We start from the raw sequence: 15,018 nt of genomic DNA on the forward strand, positions 1-15,018 counted from the left end.
CCGCGGGGAGGTGACGTTCAGAGGCTGTGGACCTCGTCTTTCTAGTCAGCGTGCCTAGGTGGTGACAGAGGTAGCCCAGCCCCTTCTCAGGGGAAGGAGAGAGCCAGGCCAAGGTAGAAGGAACGGCTGATTTGATCCCAGCCTGTGCACAACCGGGCTGGAGCGCTCAATGGGCGGAGCTCGGACGGCGCCCAGCGGCCGCGGGCGGCATCGCAGGGGGATGCTGGGCCGGGCCGGACTTTGGCCGGAAGGGGAGGGCTCGCTCGGGTCTCGGATCAGGTTGGCGCGGGTCTGCGCGCCGGCTCAGTTGGGGCCGCCTCCTGGAATCCCTTGGAGAAAGCTCTTCCACCACCTCCGGGTCCTTTCCCCATTAGCAGTCCCGGTCGCTCCGGGGTCCTCCGAGCCCGCAGGGGGCGCTTTCACCAACCGCGCGTTCCCCCCCAGGCTCACGGGAACCGGAAGTATGCAAGAGGCACTTCCGGCACGGAGCTGCGGCTTGGGCGGCAGACCGGGCTGGGCTCAGGGGCTGAACCAGCAGAGCTGGACCTGCCTCAGGGCCGGCGGAGCGCGTCAAATCGGCTAGTGGGCCTCGGCGGGAAGCGCGGCCACTTTGCCGCGCCCGGGGGCCTCCACGATGCCGTTCCTTCACGGCTTCCGGAGGATCATCTTCGAGTACCAGCCGCTGGTAGATGCCATTCTGGGCTCTTTAGGAATCCAGGACCCCGAGCGGCAGGAGCCTCTGGACCGGTAACTCGCTCTCTCCTGTCGGCTGGCCGAGGCCTCTCCGGCCTGGCGCTGCTTCCTGCTTTAATTGTCAGCACAAGCCTGGTGGGGGTGGTGTGGTTGTCTCGCCCTTTTACAGATGGAGAGACGTACTGAAGCCAGAGTTGCATGCTCCCAGCGCGAGCTACTCCGCGCCGATCCCTGTCCTGCCCCGTACAGGGTGCAGGCATCCTCAAACTACGGCCCGCCCAGGACATTTATCCGGCCCGCCGGGTGTTTTTGCCGCCGCCGCCTGTCCTTAGCAACCGACTCGTCCCGGGGCCCGCAGTCCGGCCCTCCAACGGTCTGAGGGACAGTGAACTGGCACCGTGTTTTAAAAGTTTGAGGACGCCTGGACTGTAGGGTATTCCAGACCAGCGCCGGCAAAGACCATGGAAGGCCTAAGGGTGGAGTGTCGACTGGGCCTGCGCCTCAGGGGCCCACCCTGTGCCCTGTCCGTCTTATTGCCCTACACTCCCCCGCCCCCGGAGTTGCGCAGCAGGGCAGAATCTGTGAAGGCCTCAGTTTTTACCCCAGAGTGGTGTGGAAACAAGCTTTTTTGTAGCTGGGTGTACATTTGTGTAGGCACAAGCAGGTCTGTCCTGAACCTGTGGATAGGTGTTGGAAAGTAGTCCATATTCGCTGCTTGTTGTACTGAGCGTGCAATACTTGGAGCACATCAGGGGGCCAAGCATACGCCCACCTTTCATGGCACTTATGCTCCAAAGAGACTGACGCTCTGATCAGTACTGAGTACATCAGGTGTAATAGAGACAAGAGCTGGAGTGGGGGGAAAGGGGCTCAGCTGAAGGTGGGGGAGTTATCAGTTGGAATTTCAAATATGTAGTTATTAGGAGTCTCAGGGACCTTGGTGGTTAAACCTAGACGTTCCTCATCACTATCTCTGCTGTGTTCGCTTTGAGGCTTACTCTGAAAAGGCGGTGCAAGACATTTCCTTAACTAAGGCTGTGCAGAGAGAGAGTAGGTCAGCAAAGAGCAGCTGCATGGCCGTTGTGGTGAGCCCCAGAGATCATACAGAAACTGTCCCAGGTGTTTGCTTTGCATCTTTGGTGCTCTGGGTTCCAGAGAGATGAGATGGAATCTTGCCCAAACAGCCAACTGAAGGGACACAGATGGGTGAGACTGAGAGATGGGTGGGGAGCACCAGTGGAGAAGGGAAACCTCACCAAGAGGTGGAGGTGGAACGCTGTCATATGTGTTCAAGGGCATGGAGCAGAGCCTGGGTCTGAGCTTTTGGAGAAAGCCACAGCAGCTCTTAGTAGTTAGTGCTGGCCAGGGAAGTCAGAGGGGGAGTCTGGGGACCAGGTGGGTTGGCGATATGATGTGAGGTTCCTTGTGTGTACTCATTCTTGGGCTGGGAGTGAGGCTGAAGATCTGTGTGAGAGGGGAGCGAGGAGGATCTGCTGACTGTTCTGGCATCCTGCAGCTCAGGGAGAGTTGGGGTATTTAGTCTGAAAGGCTAAAGGAGTGTCAGAGTCTGGTTCTGGCTCCTGGCCTTGAGGGTTCCCTTTCATACTAACAAAGCTAGGGACCAGGCTCTTTGGGCAACTAGGGAGAAGACTGCAGACAGACCCAGTCCTTTCTCAGCAAACCCAAGAGTCTACTCCAGGATGAAGGTCTGGCTTGGCCCTCTCTCCACTTCCGACCTTCTCCTAAGAGAGAGTTTCTGCCCCAGAGTCAGGGCCCTGACTAGAGCACGACAGTAAAGGCTGCCCCCCACCAGGGTGCCTGGGTCAGCTGTTTCTACAGCTGTGCCCACCCTCACTGGTCTGCCTCTCTTCTGCTCCAGGCCCAGTTATATTGCCAGTGAGGAGAGCCGGCTCTTCGTCCTCACAGAGCTGTTGGAAAGGAAGGCCCACTCTCCCTTTTACCAGGAAGGTGTGAGCAACGCCCTGCTCAAGATGGCTGAGCTGGGCCTGACACGCGCAGCAGATGTTCTTCTGCGGAATGGGGCTAATCTCAACTTTGAAGGTCAGCTGGAGCCCAGGACTGGGAGTGGGCAGGCCTTCCACCCTTTCTTTTATCCCTTAGGAGTGACTTCCCTCATTTCTTTCCTGGTGGCAACCTCCTTTCCTCTCTGGCTCTCATCAGTGGAGGAGGTGGTCTCCCATCCCACTGTGGGCTTGCAGAGGGCTCTTACCTCCTCTGTTCCAAGAGCTGTGTGTTGCTGGCTCTACTATGTGATTGATTTAGCAAACTTTCCCTAGCTCCCAGATTAATCCTCACTTCCATTAATGTGAAACTGCAGCTGCTGGCACTGTGCCTAGAGCTAAGGGAAGGTAATTTTCTGCAACTTACTCTTAGCCAATATGTGTTTTTGCTAATGCCATAGGGAAAGGAGAAAACAGAAAGGCCACATTAGGTGTAAGTCACATAAGGACCATGTTGGCTTCTGGATTTGACTGTGCTGTTGTCCTTTCCTCTGTAGCTCTCACCAGTGGAGGGCAGGGTTAGTGAGGAGACAGGCAGGCTGTCTGGTGTCCAAAGGGGGGACCTGTACTGACCCATGATACAGCCAGGCCTGCCCTGCTCCCCACCTGAGGATGGACTCAGAGGCTGCTGAGCTCCTGCAGGCTCAAGGAGTTGAGGGAGCCCATTCTGAATTCTAGCTGTCAGTCCAGGTTCAAGGAACAGAGCAGCCAGAGCTCCTACCTGGAGTGTCCCAACAATCTGGAAGAGATGCCCCTTTTTATGGCCCCCTTTTACAAAGAGGAAACCAAGTGCAGACTGGTTGTGTTTTAGGCCTACCAGAAGGCTGCCAGGACCCTCTAAACATCTGGTGAGAACAGTCTGTCCTGACCCCATTGGTGACAGGAGCCTGGGCCTCCATCTTGACACTTAAGGTGTGAGCTGGGGCTGGCCCCCAAGGCCAGGCTGGGACATGCTGTGAGAATGCAAGACTAACATGAGCTGTGTCTGTTCCCCCAGACCCTGTCACCTACTACACAGCTTTACACATCGCTGTCCTGCGGAACCAGCCGGACATAGTGGAGCTGCTGGTGCAGCATGGGGCTGACATCAATCGGAGGGACCGCGTAAGTACCAGGTCCTGTGTGCCATGAAGGGGAATGTGTGGGAGCCCAGCAGCCTCAGAGCCCCACCGCATGCCCCCAGGCCAACCTGGCTCATGCTGTCTTGGCTCAGATTCATGAGAGCAGCCCCTTGGACTTGGCCAGTGAAGAGCCGGAGCGCCTGCCCTGCCTGCAGCGCCTCCTGGACCTTGGAGCTGATGTTAATGCAGCTGACAAACACGGTGGGTGCCTCCCGGATAGCCTGAACCCTGGGCACCTTAAAGGACACCCAGGGTACTCCAGGATGCCAGTTAAGGCAGGCTGAATACTGGCCCTATGTGATGGCACAGGTGGATTTTGCTGACTTGCTGAGCGCAGAGGGTTGAGGCTGTGCAGTTATGTCCCCAGGCTGGCCTTCAAGGGTTGTCTGCAGGAGGAAACAGGAAAGGGTATGTGTGTGCTCAGCTTCCAAGGAAACAATGGCTTCCTGTTGGGAGGCCCAGCCTGGGTCCCAAGTAGCACCTCAGGACCTTCCACTCCAGGTTTTTTAGTGGTGGAAGGAGAATGGCCAGAAGCCAGTCACTGTCAGCCCTCACCCCAGCTGAGAGTTCAGTCCTTTTGAAGTCCCATTTTCTGATCCTGAGCACTGAGATCTCCACCTGTCTCTGGGGTACCCTGCCCTGGCTCCTGGCCACCCTCACACCGCCTCCCTCCCTCACTAGGAAAGACTGCCCTGCTCCATGCTTTGGCTAGCAGTGATGGAGTGCAGATCCACAACACTGAGAACATCCGGCTCTTACTGGAAGGAGGTGAGGCTTGTCCTATGTTCCCTAGACTCGCCCTTTCACACTGCAGGTCACTTTCTGTGGGCTCTCCCCAACTCCTCAAAATGTGTAGATTTGTTTGCCAAGGTTGAAGCCCTTCTGTTGTTCTGATGGCTCTTCTAGGGGCAGATGTCAAGGCTACCACCAAAGATGGGGACACTGTGTTCACCTGCATCATCTTCTTGCTTGGTGAGACCGTGGGAGGGGATAAAGAGGAAGCCGAAATGATCAACCGCTTCTGTTTCCAAGTAACACAGTTGCTGCTGGCTCATGGGGCAGATCCCAGTGAATGCCCAGCCCATGAATCCCTCACCCATATTTGCCTCAAGAACTTTAAGCTGCATTTCCCTCTCCTGCGCTTCCTCCTGGAGTCTGGCGCTGCCTACAACTGTTCCCTCCATGGTGCGTCCTGCTGGTCTGGCTTTCATATCATCTTTGAGAGGCTCTGTTCTCATCCAGGCTGTGCTGAAGATGAGAGCCACGTGGACCTCCTGCGCAAAGCCGAGACTGTGCTGGATCTCATGGTGACCAACTCCCAGAAACTCCAGCTGCCTGAAAACTTCAATATCCATCCTGTGGGAAGCCTGGCAGAAAAGATCCAGGCCCTCTACTTCTCCTTGAGGCAGCTGGAAAGCTATCCCCCACCCCTCAAGCACCTGTGCCGTGTCTCTATCCGCCTCTACCTTCAGCCATGGCCTGTGGACGTGAAGGTCAAAGCTCTGCCTCTGCCTGACAGGCTGAAGTGGTACCTTCTCAGTGAGCACAGCGGCACCCTCAAGGATGACATCTAACAGGGCGTGACTAAAAGGAATGAGGGTCTAGGCAGCATCAGTCAACCTGTGATGGATTTGAGTACCTGTGACAGTTTTGTGGGAGCGTCTTTTGATGTAAGCAATGAGCTGTACCCTTAGTGAGCCTACCAGGTAGAGCCCGAGCTGTAATCCTCCCGTGGTAAAAGGTGCAGCTCTGTCTTCCAGGGAGACTGCCCCTCTTCCCTCTGGCAGTATCCCCAAAATCTCAAACCACATTGGAAAAAGGGACAGTGTTTAGATTTCGGACCAGTTATACCCAAAGTGCCGAGTCTGAGCATCCCCAAGAGCTGCAGCAATCTGCGGTCCTGCACAGAGGCTCAGCGGGAGCCAGAAGGAAGCCAGGGTATGTCCTGTGGGTGCCACCTAGCCAGGTCCTATTCCTGCCTCTTTTCACTCCAGATTGTCACAAGTGCTTTTGGTGAACTGGGGGAGAAGGCACTAAGGGCCTCCATGGCCCATCTCCTTGTGTTGAAAGCTGAGCTGACCCCTGCTACCTTCTAGAGCTCAGTAGCTGGGTCACCTATGGCCCTGCCTACCAGGGCTGTGCTCTAGTGGCAGCTATACACGCACCAAGCCCAAGGCCTTGGGGACCATGCCTTCTGCTAAAAAGCAATCATGCGTGCACAGCAGGGACAGCCCTTTCAGAATTGTCTTTGTGAGGGGCTCACCTGATAGCACACCATCAAGACAGCTGACCACACTGCTCAGTGTGGAGGGCTTGTAAACTCTGTCCAAGTCACACTGACCATTGTGGATTGTGTTAATGCCTTTGGGATGAAGCTTAAGGTAACTAAATGATATATTTATATCATAAAATGGAACCAATTCTCTTGACTTTTCCATGTCCTTGTATGATTCTGTCCCTCTCCTCAGTTCAGGATAAAGGATCATAGCAGCCAATAAGGAACACAGTAGACAGAAGCAGGTGCAGCCTTTGGGAGGGAGAGGGTGTGTGACACTTGTCCCCATAAAGAAGCACCACTCCAGACTGGCTGGACCTTCATAGTAGAAGGGCTTACCCCTTTTATTTCTGAATGAAAATGCCCACCAAGAAGGGGCCCCAAGCTCAGTGAAGAGAGGCCACAGACCTCCCCTTGCTGTTACGACCATCACTTTAAGGCCACTAAGACCCTCTTTGTAATCAAAGAGGACTGGGCGCGTAAGCACACCCACAAGCAGCAACTGGACAGATGCTCAGAAGTTTCACAAGCCCAGCTCTGTTCCTCCCCCAAGTGAAGACCGTATTTCTTCAAGTCCTCAGCCACTAAGTTAAGGCTCATCCCCTTCCTCTTAAGGCAGCCAGGTCGAAGGCAAGACTTCCAACTGACCGCGGAACAGCTTCTGGTGTGATGACTACGTTCCCATGAGGGAGCATAGGGAGCCCCATGGGCTTGTTGGCCCCCAGCCCCTACCACCTAGTCCCCACCTCTAAGTGCAGGGAGGCCAGGCTCCAGCCTCCCTGCAGATTCGGGAGCGCCCCTCCCACGGGCCCCACCTGCCTTTATAAGAAGAGTCTGTATAGTGAGTGGATGGCAGACAGGTATATTTAGCAGCCTCAACACTCTACAGCCATCAGTGTAGAGCCTGCATCTCAAGCAACTGCTAGCAACCCCCACCAGGGCCGTGGGTCCTCAGTTTCTCCTGCCAGCCCAGTTCATCTCAGGGCAAAGCTGTAGACATGGTAGATCTCCTCAGGGAGGTTCTCCTGCCTCTCCTCGGCCAAGAGGCTGAGGCCTGCGCTGTGGATGATCCTACGGACCACTTCGAGGTCCCGGCACACGCTGCTGTCCACATCATCTAGGATCACGCCCTCCTGGGCCATGTTGTCTTTGATGACGATGATGCCATTGGGGCGGAGTCCCCCCTTACAGCGCCGGAGGAACTCAGCCAAGTGCTGATCAGTTAGGTGGCCTGGGAAGGGCAGAGGCAAGGTTACCAGGGGAAAGATGCAAACACAAGCAAGCCACTGGATGGGAGACGGTTTTCAGCCATGGCTGAGCCCTTCCTTTGTGCCCCACATCTGGTGCGCACACGGCCTTGCTGGCTCTCAATAGACTTGAGGGGTTTGCTAACATTTAAGAGGAAACTAGCTCAGAAGTTACCTACCCAAAGGCACACTAAGCACAAAGCTGACCCTACCCAATACCTACACACTGCCACCCCCCAGGCCTAGATTAGGGGAGTGCACATGGTATCAGGTGTTTGGACTGCAGGCGGTCCCAGATTTCCTTCCCTACATTCACAGTCCAAAGGATTCTTGGGACCAGAAAATACAGGGCCAGACCCAGAATGTCCACAGCAGAGGTGTGCTGCTGCCCACCTTGCAGGAGGTGGCTGACTAGTGCAGTGGCCTGCCACCAGGGTGCAACATTCCAGGTGTGCCATTAGGCTGAGTGGACACAGGGCAGGGTATCAAAGCAGGGATTACTTCCTGCAAACAGCAGGGGCAGCCAAGGGTTAAATTTTTAACTTTTTTTAAAGAAACCCTCATACAACTTATTTTCTTTGAATACAGTTAAGTTATGGGCCATTTAAAAATTTGACAGAAAACTGCCCCAAATGGATAGCAGCAGATAGTTGAAACAAAACCCAGAAGGACATTTAGGGGTTTTTTTGCAATTTTTTTTTTTTTTGGCTGGGGCTGGGTTTGAATCCACCACCTCCGGTATATGGGGCTGGCACCCTACTACTTTGAGCCACAGGTGCTGCCCGAGGACATGTACCTTTTAGGCATAGTCTCTCCCAGAGTCCTAGAATACACAGGGAGAATGGGAATCCTTGCCACCTGCCTACTGCAAGAGCACAATGCCCCAGCTCCCAAGACCATGTGGGTAGTTCAAGTGGCAGGAGACACACAAGTGGGTGGGGAAGGACAGTAGGACCCTCACCTATCACCCACTGGATCCAGATCACGTCGTAAGAGTCCGGCTCTGGGCTGAAGTCCTGGAGACCACAACAGAAGTAGTTCCTCACCCTCTTGCCTTCCTCCCCCAGGTAGGTCTTGGCTTTAATCAGAAAGTCCTCTGTCACATCAACCATATCCACCACCCTGAACAGCGGTAAGAGCAGCCGCTTGGTGATCCTGCCAATGCCAGCGCCACAGTCCAGGGCACAGGAAGTTCCGGTCTTGTTCGGGCCTTCCTAAAAGCAGAGAAGGAATATGACCTATCAAAGGTCCGCTTCCTCATGAACCCTGGGAACGAGACTCAAATCAGGACTCAGTACAAGCTGGTGGCCAGCAGTGCTGGGGAGGCTGTTTGGGGGGAGAGCAGGGGCGGGGGTGGTGGTGGTGGTGGTACATGGGACATTCCTTTTCCGGGCCACACATTTCTAAACTGACAGCCATCATGTCTATTTCAAGGTGATAGCTTGAACAGGCGCATTAATTTCTCACTCCTGAGATCCCAGGGAAACAATAGCAGAGATGAATCTGGACAGAAAAGTGGACGGACAACTGGTGAACAGGGCCGGGAGATGGAAAGCAGGTAGGGGGGAGATACTGGGTGGAGGGGGCAAGCAGCAGCATCTGTGCTGGCCAAGGGAGATGAAAAAGGGTAGGCCCGATGGGGCCCCAGCCTGGTACAAGGCAGGGGGTGGGGGAAGAGGTGTGGTGGAAACCATAGGAATTAGGAGTCTGCACCTGGCAGAATAGCCAAGACCCACGGACATGGCAGCATGGCAAGGGTTTCATCCCCAGTGAAACTGAACATTTTGAGAGAAGCCTGCCCCATTTTGGCACTTCAATTCTGCCATAACAGCCAACCTCCATCTGATAACCCTGCGGCTAAGTCCACAGACCCGAAGTCACCCCACTGGCCCAACTCCTTAAGGCCTTCGGGTAGGTACCAACAGATAACCAGACTGTAGCAGTGTTACGTGTGAAAGGTGACACCAGAGTCACAGCCTCTCCTGGACAGTAACACCAGACCTGCCTACCCTCAAAAACCTCTGCAGAAACTTCCGGGAGCTGTTGATGTCGATGCTGGAGATGTGGCCATACCCCCCAAGCATGCCGTCCACTGTGGGTGGGATTTGCTTCCAGTACATCTTGGCCTTTGAATAGAATTGTTTCTCATCTTCTATCACCTCACTTGTCATGCCGTCACCAACCAACACTCCACTCAAGCACCACGATCAGCAATGGTACCTCCTGAGTAAGGAAAAGAGGAGTAAGTCAGCCCAGTCAAGGACTGCAGAAAGGCCCTGCAGGCAGAGGGCCAGTCTCATGCCAGGTTTCAAAAGATGCACAGTCCTGCCCAGCGCAGAGGAATGTACATTATCCCCAAATCTGCCTCTCCCCTCTGGATGACGGCACAAAGCAGGAGCCCTGGGTTCCTGGCTATGAGTTCTTGACATGCGCTACATGACACCTGACTCTGACCTCTGGCCCAGCAGACAGACAATCCCGATCCACACTAGAGAGCAGGTGTGACAGCAGACTCGGGGAGTCCCTAAGGAGTACACACCTGCTGCCTTTCACTCAGCACAGACACAACTCATGTTGGGTATAGTCCTTCCTTAACAAAGAACAGGGATACTGCCAGGCACTCTGCTGTGAACTGGGAACACAGCCAGGCGGAAAACAACTATACAGACCACATAACCACAACTGCGGGGGACAGAGAAGAAGAGTGAAATGCTAGAAAGGGTACCCACTTGAGGGAGCCGACTCAGTGGGGATCAGGGAAAGCATCCCTCAAGAAATGATACAGAAGGCTCCGCACCTATAGCTCAGTGGTTAGGGCGCTAGCCACATACACCAGGGCTGGTGGGTTTGAACCTAGCCGGGGCCTGCTAAATTACAATAACAACTGCAACAACAACAACAACAAAAATAGCCAAGCATTGCAGCAGGCGCCTATAGTCCCAACTTGGGAGTGAAGCAAGAGAATTGCCTAAGCCCAATAGTTAGAGGTTGCTGTGAGCTATGACACCATGGCAGTCTACTGAGGCCGATGTAGTAAGATCTCAAAAAAAAAAAAAAAGTGAAACAGAGGGGCAAGAGCTGGCAGGAGACAAGAATATGCTCCTGGAAGAAAAGGATGCACAGAGCCCTTGAGACTAGAAACCTAAGGTCCTATGGGTCCACTTTAGTGGTCTGGACTTGACCCTGAAGAACAATGGACCTTGAACCACCTAAGACATAGGGAGCGGCACAGAAGATCTGTGCTTCTGAAGACCTCTGGCAACTGTGTAAACAGCAGGGACCCGAAGCAAAAGCAGACACAGATAAGGACACTGTTGCCAGGACAGAGGGAGAGGGAACAACAGCATGGATGGGCCCAGGCAGCAGAGCAAAGGCCCACCACACCCCTCAGGAGAGGGATGACAGCTTGGCCCCACACACCACATGGAGCCAGCCTATTTATCCACATAATGTCAGGGAGACGCACAAGGTCACATCCCTTCCCTGAGGAATTAACTGGCACTCGTCAACTGAGGCTTCCCGCGCACAGGCACAGCTCTAAGACTGCTGACTATGCCAGGGTGCACCTTGACAGCTGACAGGAAAGGGACCACTAGCGGAATGTCACGTAGCTACTTACATTGTGGGGTCTGATGGGGTTAAGGACCCAGGCCCACAGGTACCATGACTACCATGTCACAGCTCCTCCATCCATCAAGCCGGGGAGAACATCAAAATCACTTAACTCCCAGTTTCACTAACCCCTCTCTCTAACCACCCACTGGTATTGGGAAACTGAAGGTTCTGTACTCAAATTGATCTCCCCACAGGACTGGGAGCTCCTTCGAGAGCAAGGGCAACATCCAAGATTTATCACTGAATTTCTCTTGCATCCCACGCGACACGCAGGTATTCAACGATGTTCACTTCCAATCAAATGAATAAAATAAATTTGGACCCCAACACTTACCAGGCTGTACTTTCTCTGCCTATCTATCTGCCTCCCCTCCAAAGAGGCAAGCATCCCAGGGGACAGGGACATTACCTTGTACACCAGTAGCCCACTTCCTGAAACGAGGTGGGCATTTAATACTAATTGGTTGTCAAACCAATAAAGGAAAGGGCTTTGTGCAGCTATAGCCATTGCCATTTTTTTCTTTTTGAGACCAAATCTCACTGTCGCCCTGGGGTTGAGTGCCATCATGTCATAGCTCACAGCAACCTCAGACTCTTGGGCTCAAACAATCCTCCTGCCTCAGCCTCCTGAGCAGCTGGGACTTCAGGTGCCCTCCATGATGACTATTTTTTTTTTTTTAATTTTTAGTAGAGATGGGGCTGGTCTCAGACTTGCTCAGGCTGGTCTTGAATTCCTGAGCTCCGTCAATCTACCTGCCTCGCCCCCCCTCCCCCGCCCAGAGTGCTAGGATTACAGGTATGAGCCACTTTGCACAGTTGGCATTCCCATTTTTAAGAAAATCCTACAGATGAAAAGTCCAACCACTCAAAACTGGTAACACTGACAGCTATTACTGATGATGTAATTTTTTACTTTTCTAAAAGCCTTACAACTTGATTCTTTTAAATGTCAAGGTCCCCTGAATTATCTAATTTACAAGAATTCCACTTACATGCAGATTCTAGGAACAAGCCTAGGGAGGCACAGCTAGATCGGGAAACAGCAAGCATAGCTGACATTAGCCCTAACAGCTGACTCTTTAATAAGCATGATTCGTGGGACCCTGTCTATGCTTTTCCTCCCAGTGTCCAGAATGGAGTGGGGCAGGGAGTTGCTAGGAATCAGAAGGAACAGCACATGGCAGGATGTGCTCCTATACTCTGATCCAGAGCACTGAGGAGCTACCTGGCTATGGGAACTGGGAAGGGTTGAGGGGTATGGCTTGGCTTTGTGTACACACTGGGCTGGCTCAAAGACGAAACCCCTTGCTCATAGTAAATTGTCTGCTCAGCTGATAGAATGCAATCCTGCACCTTTCAGTCACCTAGCGTCTTCTTCCCCCTCCAAGGGGATGTTGTTTACAGCAACAACCAGGCAGCTGCCCCCGCCACTACTTCCCTTCTCCCAGGATCCATGGCAGAGAATTGTGCCTGAACTTACTGACATTTGCAGACTCATGTCATCCTCCTCATGTAAGTCTCTAAGAAACCGTCTGAAAGCAACAGGAGGCAAAAGCCTGCTTAAAGTTTCCTTTACCTCCTCCTTCTCACAGCCTGCCCATTCTCCCTGTATCTATCTGGACTGCAAGTGAACACATGACAATGGTGGGGTGCTCTATAAAAAAGAAAGGGATGGCTTGGCACCTGTGGCTCAAGCGGCTAAGGCGCCAGCCACATACACCTAAGGTGGTGGGTTCGAATCCAGCCCAGGCCCGCCAAACAACAAGATGGACAACAACAAAAAATAGCCAGGCACTGTGGCAGGTGCCTGTGGTCCCAGCTACTTGGGAGGCTAAGGCAGGAGACTCGCTTGAGCCCAGGAGTTGGAGGTTGCTGTGAGCAGTAAAGCCATGGCACTCTACCCAGGGGGACAGCTTGAGGCTCTGTCTCAAAAAAAAAAAAAAAAAAAGAAAAGGGACACCAGGCACATGGTGCTTCACACATGTAATCCCAGCACTATGGGAGGCTGAGAAGGGAGAATTCCTTGAACTCAGGAGTTCAAGACTTGCCTGAGCAAGAGTGAGACCCTGACTAATTAAAAAAAGAAAAAACTGGCTCCGCACCTGTAGCTCAAGTGATTAGGGCACCAGCCTCATACACTGCAGCTGGTGGGTTCGAATCTAGCCTAGCCCACCAAACAACAAAGACAACTACAACCAAAAAACAGCCAGGCCTTGTGGTAGGCGCCTGTCGTCCAAGCTACTCGAGAAGCTGAGGCAAGAGAATCACTTAAGCCCAAGAATTTGAAGTTGCTGTGAGCTATGATGCCACCGCACTCTACCAGGGCTACAGCTTGAGACTGTCTCAAAAAAGAAAAAGAAAAGAAAAGCCCAACTGGGCGCTGCTGCAAGCACTTGTAATTCCAGTGGGGTCCCCACAGCCCAGAGTCTGAGGTTGCAATGAGCTATGTTGCCACTGCACACTGCTCAGGGCAACAGGGTGAGACTCAGTCTCAACAACAAAAATAAATAAATTGCAGAGTGGGAGATAAGACCAAAAAAAAAAAAAAAAAAAAAGGTAGTGAAAAACTCTAAAACTAACAAAGGCTTTGGGGGAGTGAGATGAACTAGGTGTGAATCTCAGCCCTGCTCACCAGCAGCGTAGGCTCAGATGAGACATTTAACCTCACCATCCTGTTTCTCTTACAATGGGAACAGTGACATTGGCTGTACAGAAAGCCTGAGCTGATTAAATGTGCACATGAAAAGCTTCCAGTGCTCCACACAGTGCCAGGCACAGATTCTCTCTTGAGCTTTAGAAATTTCTGTCAAAGGAAATTCCTGTCAACTTTGCCAATTGTGAAGATCAAGTGAGAAAAATGCACTGAAATGCCACATGACGTGTAGAGTGTCAGACCCACCGAAGGGATCATTACTGGTATCCAACAGACTCAAAGAGCTCTGCAAATCAGCAGGGCTGGGGAGTGAGCTTTCCCTCCATGTAAGCACTGAACCAAAGCAGGGATTTCTGGGAGGCTCTCCTTTTGAGTCTGTAGCTCTGACCTCCACCAAAACATTCCCATCTGTACCTCCAATCCTCCCACAGCCCCCAGTCTACAGACAGAAGAACCAACACACCAAAGTAAGTGTGTGAAAACGAATACATGAAACCAGGAACAGAATTCAGGAAGGAATTCAGGCTCTTAATCCCAGGCCTTGTTCCTCCCAGGGGATCATCTCATCTCCCTGGGTAATCATTCTACACATCACAACCATCTGCTACAGAGTCCCACCCCACCTTTGGGGCCTCGGATGCCACCAGTTTCAGTCCCCTCTTGCACAGACGAAGAATCAAGGTCCAGAAAAGATCTCACAGTTGGTGGACTGCAAAGCCTAGGCTTTTCGATATGGCTGCCTCCTTGCAAACAGGCTGACCTTGGCCCCAAGAGCTCTTGGCGACGGCTGTCTTGTGAACTGCATCTGTGTCAGGCCAGAGCTGGGGCGGGGAGCACTGGTAAAATACGATACCGACTGCTATGCCACAGACTTTAACTATGCCAGGCTCTGAGCTGTGCATTATACTGATTCCTCATACCCAACCTCCGAGTGGGTGCTCTCCTTATATATATACATATATATTTCTCAGAAGGGAAATGAAGCTCAGGGAGAGAAAGGGACTTGCTACAAACAGGTGTAGGGGAATGCTCCACCCAGGCTTTAGGTGTCTTGGCTTTTCTCCGCTACCTCCAGCCACGGAACTCCGTTGTCCCTGCTCAGGTCCCGCCGGTGGACCTTTTGGAGAAGCGCACGTGGGGCCCCGGCCAGCATGCGCGCACGCGCCTGGGTCATGTGACAAGCCGGAGGCAGTTGGGGGTCGCGGCCTCCCTTCTCCCGGGGCTGCCTCCCCTTAGCATCGCCTCTCTCTACTCACCCCGGGCAGGGACTCCCGGGACCCAGGAGAAGAGGCCAGGGAAGAGGAAGTGGGGGAGGGCGAAGGTGGCGGCAGCGGCGACGGCGGCGACCCCAAGAGCCCAAGCGGCCTGAACCACGACCAGACGCCACACCTCC

The 15,018-nt window shown here is 53.3% G+C and overlaps 2 protein-coding genes across 7 annotated transcripts; one reads left to right on the forward strand and one right to left on the reverse strand.

Moving 5' to 3' along the window:
* The first annotated feature begins 510 nt into the window (after positions 1-510).
* Positions 511-6,246, forward strand: ASB6 (ankyrin repeat and SOCS box containing 6). 3 transcript variants are annotated; one of them, XM_012808325.2, is made up of 6 exons: positions 511-747; positions 2,573-2,754; positions 3,712-3,818; positions 3,928-4,036; positions 4,517-4,603; positions 4,742-6,246. In XM_012808325.2, exons 1-6 carry the CDS (start codon positions 635-637, stop codon positions 5,407-5,409), a joined length of 1,266 nt encoding a protein of 421 aa, XP_012663779.1. In that variant the 5' UTR covers positions 511-634; the 3' UTR covers positions 5,410-6,246. The 3 variants fall into 3 exon arrangements, with proteins under 3 accessions (XP_012663779.1, XP_003794953.1, XP_012663780.1); XM_012808326.2 differs by lacking the exon at positions 511-747 and adding an exon at positions 1,152-1,899; XM_003794905.3 differs by lacking the exon at positions 3,928-4,036.
* Positions 6,247-6,952: 706 nt separating this feature from the next.
* NTMT1 (N-terminal Xaa-Pro-Lys N-methyltransferase 1) lies at positions 6,953-15,018 on the reverse strand. 4 transcript variants are annotated; one of them, XM_012808328.1, is made up of 4 exons: positions 14,882-15,018; positions 9,367-9,580; positions 8,319-8,571; positions 6,953-7,341 (listed from the first exon to the last, which is right to left on the reverse strand). In XM_012808328.1, exons 2-4 carry the CDS (start codon positions 9,526-9,528, stop codon positions 7,085-7,087), a joined length of 672 nt encoding a protein of 223 aa, XP_012663782.1. In that variant the 5' UTR covers positions 9,529-9,580; positions 14,882-15,018; the 3' UTR covers positions 6,953-7,084. The 4 variants fall into 4 exon arrangements, with proteins under 4 accessions (XP_012663782.1, XP_023371970.1, XP_012663781.1 ...); XM_023516202.1 differs by lacking the exon at positions 14,882-15,018 and adding an exon at positions 14,743-14,758; XM_012808327.1 differs by lacking the exon at positions 14,882-15,018 and adding an exon at positions 14,695-14,754.

The sequence above is a fragment of the Otolemur garnettii genome, unplaced genomic scaffold (assembly GCF_000181295.1).
Source record: "Otolemur garnettii isolate 467f Iridium unplaced genomic scaffold, OtoGar3 scaffold00087, whole genome shotgun sequence".
Lineage (NCBI taxonomy): Eukaryota > Metazoa > Chordata > Mammalia > Primates > Galagidae > Otolemur > Otolemur garnettii.

What these genes read in the sequence shown, in the direction of transcription:
- NTMT1 (XM_012808328.1), bottom strand. Translation starts at nt 9,528, where the DNA reads ATGACAAGTGAGGTGATAGAAGATGAGAAACAATTCTATTCAAAGGCC. An exon ending in TTCTGCAGAGGTTTTTGAGG is followed by an intron (nt 8,572 to 9,366) that starts GTAGGCAGGTCT and finishes CTCTGCTTTTAG; the next exon opens with GAAGGCCCGAACAAGACCGG. An exon ending in CTGGATCCAGTGGGTGATAG is followed by an intron (nt 7,342 to 8,318) that starts GTGAGGGTCCTA and finishes TGCCCTTCCCAG; the next exon opens with GCCACCTAACTGATCAGCAC.
- ASB6 (XM_012808325.2), top strand. Translation starts at nt 635, where the DNA reads ATGCCGTTCCTTCACGGCTTCCGGAGGATCATCTTCGAGTACCAGCCG. An exon ending in ACATCAATCGGAGGGACCGC is followed by an intron (nt 3,819 to 3,927) that starts GTAAGTACCAGG and finishes GTCTTGGCTCAG; the next exon opens with ATTCATGAGAGCAGCCCCTT. An exon ending in CCGGCTCTTACTGGAAGGAG is followed by an intron (nt 4,604 to 4,741) that starts GTGAGGCTTGTC and finishes TGGCTCTTCTAG; the next exon opens with GGGCAGATGTCAAGGCTACC.